Raw genomic sequence first — 9,459 nt, 5'->3', positions numbered from 1 at the left:
AATATGAGATATAATTTTGATATCGATCAGAAAAGTACCCGTGATTATATATTTCTTTAAGTTCACTGAGGGGCCTTGGTTGTGTTCTATACTATACCGAGGGGTCTTGGATGGGGGATGAAGGGGTCTCGACCGTGTACATATAGTTCACTGAGGGGCCTTGGCCATATTCTAGAATTGATTATGAGAGGTCTTTGAGACCGACTTTCGTTCACAGAGTAGCCAAAGGCCCGTAGCGAAAGTTTTTAGCCTGAGGGGCGGATTACATATTTCAGTCAGAGGGTGCATTTTTTGTAAATTTTTCAGCATCTTTGATGTGATGAGATTATAGCATGGTTATCAGCTGATGTCTATGTCATGATTTTAAGATGATATTTTATAATCTTATGTGAATATTTCACTTCTTGGCTATAATTACATGATGTTATCTTATGAATTATCAAATGATATGAATTTGATTTTCGATAGAAATGTAAAATTGAAAAAGTATATTTATTTTAGAACTTCTCCACCCACTGAGCTATCAACTCATATATTTTTTCGTAATTTTTCCTACAGGTAGCAATTGATTCATTTGAATTGGAAGAGCATAATGATTTCAAAATGAGAGCCACACGACATGTTGAGTGTTATAATTCATATTGATGAAGGACAAAGTAAAAAATTTGGACCCATCGCATTATGTTTTACATAAGCATTTGATTTTGTTACATTTTTTGAAATAACTCATAGTCAGTCTTGGTGATAGATTTAACATCTAGTCAGCATCTATCATCGGTGCACGTCACGTTTCGGATCCACTATGATGATTCGGGACAGATCGTGTCATTAATTTTTCAAACATAATGCAATTATTTGCTTGCATTATTGAAAGCATTATTACTTCCAATCTACGTGCAGCCTTATCAGACCTTTTGTCCCTACTTAATTACTACTTGCCTGCTATTACCAACTTAGCCCCATTTGACCCATATTAAGGGCTTGTTTGAGCCATATTATTTTTAAAAAAATACATTTTTCAACAGTGATTTGACATCATTTCAACCAAATATTTTTCAATAAAATAATTCATAATCTTCTATATATATATATATATATATATTCATCCATTTTAATTTGGAAAAATGGAGGTCAAACGGGTGCTATTTTTATGGCTACTTTATTTGAGTTGGTGCCAATACTTGATGAACTCATCTAATTACTATTTGAGTTCCAGATAATTAAGTAAGTCAATATAAATAAGCCATGCCCACCATACCAAATATAATATTTTATGAACTACTTAGACAAGTCTCAAAGATCAATGACTATCTTCAACCTGAACATTTTCAAGCCAATTTATGCACTTCAAAAAAACAGATTCCAAAACACTGTTTTGCTTTATTTACAAGTACTGCTGCTAATGCTAATCAGCATAGTTTTATAACCAAGATGCGGCCTTGCAGTCAGATTGTGATTAGGCGATCAGGAAACTACAAACCCCCAGTATGGGACTTCGAATATATTCGGTCTTTAGATATTGAATACGCGGTAATTTTCATCATTTACATAAAAAATAAATTCTTCCTTTTTTCTTGCAATCAGATTTTGTTCGTGCATGATCTAGGGAGAGAGATACGCTACACGGTCTTCTGAGCTGAAAATGCAAGTGAAGATGATGCTTGATAAAACAGTAGAGCCACTGGATCAGTTGGAATTGATTGACAATTTGCAAAGGCTGGGGATATCCTACCATTTTGAGAATGAAATTAAGCAAATCTTGTCAGTCATTAACAAAAAATATAGCAAAAATGATCAACAGTCAAAGATTGAGGATTTATATGCTACGGCTTTGGAATTCAGACTACTAAGACAACATGGCTTTAAAGTTTCTGAAGGTGCAAATCAGTTTCTTCTGTTCATTTTCATTCATTTTTTGTGCTTACGCGTCTTATACATGTCCTGTTGAACACAGAGATATTTGATCGTTTCAAGAATGAGAAGGGTGAGTTCAAGTCGAGGCTTTGGGATGATACAGAGGGATTGTTACAACTATATGAAACTTCATTCCTTTCAATGGAAGCTGAAAGTACCCTAGAAATGGCTACAGAATTCTCTATGAAAAACCTTAATGATCAAACTAGTATTGATCAGTGCCATTCTCGATTGGTGCACCATGGCTTGGAGCTTCCATTGCACTGGACCATACTGCGGGCAGAGGCTAGATGGTTCATAAACATATACAAGGACAGGCCAGACATGAATCAGATTCTGCTTGAGCTTGCTAAATTGGATTTCAACATTGTTCAAGCAAAATATGTCTCTAGGTATTTATTGATAAGATGCTGTATTCACTCAAAGATAAATCGACATCACAAGTTGTCTTCAATCAGAGACAACTCAATAAGGAATTTGATGGAGGGAAATAGTCTCTCCTCAACAAATTTGCCTTTCACTTTAGCACTATTTACTTTTATTACGGTTGGAGAAAATGTGTATTAATTCCAACACTAATACATTTGTGCACATTTCTATCTCTATTTTCTCATTTTAAATACATGGGCCAAATATATTGAATTTTGATGTTTAGAAGTAACAAAGGAATTTTATTTTTATTTCTTTCCCTGCGTTTTCTATGAATAGGTGGCGGAAGGGAACTTGCCTTGCCGAAAAGTTGTCATTTGCGAGGGATAGGCTGGTGGAATGTTTCTTTTGGACTACTGGGGTGATATTTGAACCTCAATATGAATTTTGTAGGAAGATATTGCCGAAGGTCAATGCTTTAGTAACAACCATTGATGATATATATGACGTCTATGGTACATTAGAAGAGCTTGAAGTTTTTACAAGAATCATTGAAAGGTTAGAAACATCGTTATTCCTCATTTCAGAACCCCCACCCAAATAAAAAAGTAAAAATTAAAAACGAAGTCCCTTTGTTAAAGGACACACTCAAAGTTTGTGAATACGGAAGTACTTTGTATATTAAAAGGTTTATATGATAGGGAAAATTGAATGATTGACTTATTCAATCTTTAAAAATGGACAAGCTGGTTATTAATTTTATATATAGTTGCAAGATTATATCTCAAGAAACAGTTCAAATCTATTTTAAATTAATCAAAATGTGGTCCTTGCATAATCAACTTCATGAAATTAGGTTTTGTTTTCTAACTTGGATTGGTACGTTGATATTTAAAGCGATGCATGTTTTTATGAGGGCCACACGATAATTTATGAAAATTATGGTTTTCATTAGTGGGCGACCAGTTGCGAAACAATAATAAAATGTAAGGTGCGAACTTTCTTTTCTTTAAAAGTTGAGGACCAAATTTTGGAAAATTAGATTGGTAGTTTATATTAAAGTTTACCCATGTGTGATATATATTGATTTTTTTCCCCTTCTCACCGTTCTAACTCCTATAATTATTATTTGTTTGGAACTCTACAGATGGGATGTCAGTTCAATCCATCAACTTCCAGATTACATGCAAATTTGCTATTTAGCACTCAATAACTTCATCAACGAAATGGCTTACGACATTCTTAAAGAAAAAGGGCTTATAATTATTCCATATTTAAGAAAAGCGGTATTACTTTTGCTTCAAAAAGTCCAATACATAATCCTTGTATCAGCTTCCATATTTAATCCGTATACAGTAATCTTGTCAAATTTGGGAGTGGAAAGATTTATGCAAAGCATACTTACAAGAAGCAAGGTGGTACTTCAATGGATACAAACCAACAATGGAAGAGTATATGAACACTGCATGGATTTCCATATCAACTCATGTCATACTATCCCATGCGTTTTTCGCTGTTACCAGTCCTATAGAAAAGGAAGCTGTTCAGTACTTACTTGATTATCCTAATATAATCCGTTGGTCGGCAACGATTTTACGTCTTTCAGATGATTTAGCAACATCAATGGTGCGCATATAGACTAAAATTTCATTTCATGTTTTCAAGTTCATTTTTGTTTAAGAAATCATTAGCAATTCAAAATTAACCCTTTCAACTAACAGTTTCTTTCGTTTTCTCTCTCAGGACGAAATGAAAAGAGGTGATGTTCCTAAAACAATACAATGTTACATGAACGAAACTGGGGCTTCTGAAGATGAGGCACGTGAACACATTAGATCTTTGATACATGAGACGTGGAAAAAAATGAACCAAGTTCAAGAAACAGTTTGTCCATTCTCAAATTTTTTTTTATTGAAATTGCAGTGAATCTTGCGAGAATGGCACAATACATGTACCAGTATGGGGATGGATGATGCAGGAGGATCCGAGTCGAGTGATGTTGATTTGTCAGATAGCACGATGATGGCGCTGAGATACCATGAGATGGCGGATCGTCGCAAAGATGGAAAGTGAATCGCCATTATTTCCTTAATTGGGGGAATTTGACGCGTCTTTGGTAATTTGGTCATAACTTTGGCTACGGTTATTGGAATCGCTATTATGACCCCAATCCGGAAAGCTCTCTTTGGCGCGCACGTCATGGCCACCCAGTTGTGCTCGGTGAACGTCAATTTCAAGCCCAAAATCCACTGTTTTCCTTTCGAAAATTCAATTTTAAGTTATTTTTTACTATTTATGGTAATATTTCGTTTCCTTTTTTCCATATGTTAAAAAAACTTGAATTGAGCCAAATTTTTGGCAACTTACTTCTTTTACTTAATATTTTATTTTGGTATAATTTCGGGATTTTTCCATTTTTGGTAATTTCCCCATAATTTCGTATTTCGCAGCTATTTAACTCGGCTTGTGGGTTAATTTTGATCATTCTGCATTATTACTAATATTGAATTGAATTCAGAGTATTTTCTCTGGTTTTTTTGGGCATTTTCTGTCGTTCTTTTCTTGCGAATCATCTGCTACAACAAGCCAATAGGATAATCACTATCCTACCCGGCGTCAGTTGGTATCAGAGCGTCAGCATCTTCTTGGGAGATAAATTCCATCAGTTATAATGGTTGGTGGACGTGGTTGTGGTCGTCGAGGACAGGTTCCAATTGAGGAAGTCCCGCTCCGTGTTCGTAATATTCAGGATGTGATGATTGAAGATTTGTAGAGACAAGTTTCGAAGTTAACCCAATGTTTGGTGGAGTATGAGTTCAGTAATCATGATGTGGAAGGTCACGATTTCGATACCAGTTTCGAAAACCCGTATCACCATCATGCTCGAGTTTGGGAGCATCGTAGATGGGAGGATCGTCATGTGGATCTCGGTTTCAGAGTGGATCTGCCCGAGTTTTCTGGTACGTTGCAGGCTGAAGGATTTATTGATTGGCTGAATGAAGTGGAGCGGATTTTTGAATATAAGGAGGTTCCAGATCGTGTCAAAGTGAAATTGGTCGCCATCAAACTCAAAGGTAGGGCATCTGCATGGTGGGAACAATTGAAGTGTTCGCGGAAGCGATAGGGAAAATCCAAAATTACTAACTGGGAGAAGATGAAGAAGAAGATGAAAGGGCACTTCCTTCCTTTTGGCTATACTCAAACCTTGTTTCAGAGGCTTCATTCACTAAGGCAAGGCGCAAGATCAGTCAATGATTATACTGAAGAATTCTATCAGTTGGTGGCTCAGAATAATTTATCTGAGACAAAGGAGCAGATGGTAGCACGGTATTTGGGGGGATTAAGGCAGCCCTTGCAGGATGTTCTCAGCCTTCATTCATTGTGGACAATTTCTGAGGCATATCAGCGAGTACTTACAGTAGAGAAACAGCAGAGTAGGAGGCCAGTAGTCAGAGGTGAAGGAAGTTAGCCAGTTCGCCCTCAAGAATCTCGTCTTGCTTATCAGCCACAGCGAAATAGTTCCAGCTCAAGTATTACGTGCTTTAGGTGTGGTGAACAGGGGCATAGGGCGACTGATTGCAGGAAGCCTGCAAGTCAGAAGAATAAAAATCTTCTGATTGAGGAGGATATGATAGAGGAGTTCGAGGAAGTTGGGGAACCCGTGTATGATGAGGGTGAAGATGAGGACGTGCTATATGGAGATAGTCAGGAGACCCTGGTCGTTTGAAAGAGCCTGCCGACTCCCAAGGACGACTCAGGGGATGATTGGTTGAGGACCAACGTTTTCCACACAACCTGCACAGTTACTGATAAAGTCTGTAGTTGATAATTGATAGTGGCAGTTGTGAGAATATAGTGTCTGAGGAGGCTATCAAGAAACTGCAACTAAAGATGGATCGTCATCCCAAACCATACAAGTTGTCTTAGTTGAATAAAGGCAGTGAGGTAACGGTAGAAAAACAATGCTTAGTGTCTTTCTCGATTGGAAAAAAATATTTTGATAATGCTTGGTGTGATGTGGTATCAATGGATGCGTTTCATGTTTTGTTGGGACGACCTTGGTAGTATGATCGCAGTGTTATCCATGATGGGCGGAAGAATACTAATTCTCTTAGCATCAAAGGGAAGAGAATTGTTTTGGTGCCTCGTAGGGAAGGAAACATCCCTGTCCTGGTAGTTAATAACCCCAATCTACTTTCTATGTCTAGGTTCTTGGTTGAGGTTGGGCGTGAAAATATAGTTTATGCTTTAATGCCTCATGAAAATAGTACAACGAATGTGGATTCAGAATTTCCAGCAGAAGCGCAGCAACTACTGATGGAGTTTTCTGACTTGATGCCGGAGGATCTTCCTCCAGGACTACCACCTATGAGGGACATTCAACATCATATTGACCTCATTCCAGGGTCGAGTCTACCAAACCGACCAGAATATCGCCTCAGTCCCAAGGAAGCTGAAGAGTTGCAGCGACAGGTGGTAGAATTATTGGAAAGGGGCTACATTCGTGAGAGTATGAGTCCTTGTGCAGTTCCTGCTCTACTAGTGCCGAAGAAAGATGGGTAATGGCGTATGTGTGTTGATAGCAGGGCAATTAACAGGATTACAGTGAAGTACAGGTTTCCAATTCCCCGTCTGGACGACATGTTGGATCAACTATCCGATTCTAAGGTCTTCTCAAAAATGGACCTTAAAATTGGATACCACTATATCAGAATCAGGCCTAGAGATGAGTGGAAGACTGCGTTCAAGACACAACATGGGTTGTACGAGTGGATGGTCATGCCCTTTGGACTATCCAACGCACCCAGCACTTTTATGAGGTTTATGCATCAGGTTTTACGGCCTTTCATGGGAAAGTTTGTGGTAGTTTATTTTGATGACATACTTATTTATAGTCTGACATGGGAGTCACATTTTAATCATCTTCGTGCTGTCTTTGATGTAATGAGGACGGAGCGCTTATTCATCAATCAGAATAAGTGTTCTTTCTTCACAACTTCTGTAACTTTTTTGGGTTTTGTTGTGTCTACTGATGGTGTTCATGTAGATCAATCCAAAATTGAGGTAGTTTTGAATTGGCCGAAACCAAAAACTTTGTACGATGTCAAAAGTTTCCATGGATTGGCATCCTTCTATTGTCGATTCATCAGAAACTTCAGTACCTTGATTGCTCCTATCACAGAGTGCCTTAAAGGGCGTGATTTTCAGTGGACTGAGGAGATAGAGGCTAGCTTTCAGTTGGTTAAGCAGAAGATGACGGAGGCCCCAGTCTTGGTACTTTCGAATTTTGAAAAGGTGTTAGAGGTAAACTGTGATGCGTCTGGAGTTGGTATTGGTGGTGTTCTAAGTCAGGAGGGACGTCCAGTAGCCTTTTTTAGTGAGAAGCTATTGGGATCGAAGAAAAATTATTCCACTTATGACCTGGAGTTCTATGCCATAGTTCAGACTCTGAAGCATTGGCACCATTACCTGGTACAGAGGGAGTTCATTCTTTTTACTAATCATGAGGCTTTGAAGTACATTAATGGTCAGCACAAGCTAAGTTGGCGACATGCAAAGTGGGTAGCCTACTTACAGGAGTTTACTTTCACACTCAGGCATCAAGCAGGGAGTTTGAATCGAGTAACAGATGCATTGAGCCGTCGCACATTACTCCTCACCATGAGCACCAAGATTGTCGGATTTGAGGCATTTCCTGATATGTATGCTGCAGATCCTTCATTTGGGAAGATAATTCGGGAGGTAATTGATAATCACCGACATGATTTTATTTTACATAATGGTTACCTATTTCGTGGATTGCAGTTATGCATTCCGGATTGTTCACTAAGGTAGCAGATTATTAGTTAACTTCATAACGAAGGACATTTTGGGCGAGACAAGACATTGGTATTGGTCTCTTCTGATTATTACTGGCCCAAGTTGAGCAGTGATGTGGCGCATTATGTGGAGCGATGTTATGTATGTCAGCGGTCTAAAAGGGCTCTTACTAATGCTGGATCGTACACACCATTACCCGTACCTAAAGCTCCTTGGTTTGATGTCAGTATAGATTTTATCTTGGGCTTACCTCATACACAACGGGTGATGGATTCCATTCTTGTGGTGGTTGACAGATTCTCAAAGATGGCTCATTTTGTGGCTTGCTGGAAGACAATGGATGCTACTCGGATTGTTCATCTTTATTTTAGAGAGATTGTGCATTTACATGGTGTTCCACAGTCAATTACTTCTGACCGTGACACTAAGTTTATGAGTCATTTTTGGAGGAGTTTGTGGGAGAAACTTGGAACGAAATTGAATTTTAGCAGAGCATACCACCCCCAAACAGATGGTCAGACTGAGGTGGTAAATCGAAGTTTGGGAAATATTTTGAGAAGCTTAGCCGGGACTAAACCGAAGCTGTGGGATTTGGCATTACCTCAAGAAGAGTTTGCTTATAACCGGTTAAGGAATAGAACCACCGGCTGAGTCCTTTTGAAATTGTCTATGGTCAGAACCCATCTGGAGTACTTGATTTGGCTCCAATTCCACGTGTGGGTCACTTCAATAACAAAGCTGATGAGATGGCTAAACATCTTCAAGGTATCCATGAGCATGTGAAGCTGTCCATACAGGATAGTAATACTAAGTACAAAGTTTGGGCAAATAGTCATCAACGCCTGGTGTTGTTTGATGTTGGTGATTTTGTTTGGGCAGTATTAACTAATAATTGTTTTCCAGCTGGGGAATACAATAAGCTAAAGGAGCAGAAGATTGGACCTTGTGAAGTGCTGCAGAAGATCAATGATAATGCTTACAGGTTGCGCCTCCCTAGCTATTTGAAGACCTCTGACGTCTTCAATGTAAAACACCTAATCCCTTGTTTTGTGAAGTCCGATGAAGTTAATGTGAACTCGAGGGCGAGTTCTTTCCAACCCAGGGCGACTGATGCAGGAGGATCCGAGTCAAGTGATGCTGATTCGTCAGATAGCATGATGATGGCACTGAGATACTATGAGATGGCGGATCGATGCAAAGATGGAAAGTGAATCGCCATTATTTCCTTAATTGGGGAAATTTGACGCGTTTTTGGTAATTTGACCATAACTTTGACTACGGTTATCGGAATCGCTATTATGACCCCAATCTGGAAAGCTCTCTTCGGCGCACACGTCGTGGCCACCCAGCCGTGCT

The 9,459-nt window shown here is 38.8% G+C and overlaps 1 protein-coding gene across 1 annotated transcript; it reads left to right on the top strand.

Annotated features, from left to right (window-relative positions):
• Window positions 1–1,284: 1,284 nt before the first annotated feature.
• Window positions 1,285–4,288, top strand: LOC111410274 ((-)-alpha-terpineol synthase-like). Its single transcript, XM_023040543.1, has 8 exons — window positions 1,285–1,485; window positions 1,585–1,877; window positions 1,955–2,306; window positions 2,623–2,841; window positions 3,431–3,569; window positions 3,661–3,909; window positions 4,027–4,101; window positions 4,207–4,288. Exons 2-8 carry the CDS (start codon window positions 1,643–1,645, stop codon window positions 4,207–4,209), a joined length of 1,272 nt encoding a protein of 423 aa, XP_022896311.1. The 5' UTR covers window positions 1,285–1,485; window positions 1,585–1,642; the 3' UTR covers window positions 4,210–4,288.
• The last annotated feature ends 5,171 nt before the right edge of the window (window positions 4,289–9,459 follow it).

The sequence above is a fragment of the Olea europaea genome, chromosome 15 (assembly GCF_002742605.1).
Source record: "Olea europaea var. sylvestris chromosome 15, O_europaea_v1, whole genome shotgun sequence".
NCBI classification, from domain to species: Eukaryota; Viridiplantae; Streptophyta; class Magnoliopsida; order Lamiales; family Oleaceae; genus Olea; species Olea europaea.
This window is presented reverse-complemented; position numbering and strand designations above follow the sequence as displayed.

What these genes read in the sequence shown, in the direction of transcription:
- LOC111410274 (XM_023040543.1), top strand. Translation starts at nt 1,643, where the DNA reads ATGCAAGTGAAGATGATGCTTGATAAAACAGTAGAGCCACTGGATCAG. An exon ending in TGGCTTTAAAGTTTCTGAAG is followed by an intron (nt 1,878 to 1,954) that starts GTGCAAATCAGT and finishes TGTTGAACACAG; the next exon opens with AGATATTTGATCGTTTCAAG. An exon ending in TTTACAAGAATCATTGAAAG is followed by an intron (nt 2,842 to 3,430) that starts GTTAGAAACATC and finishes GGAACTCTACAG; the next exon opens with ATGGGATGTCAGTTCAATCC.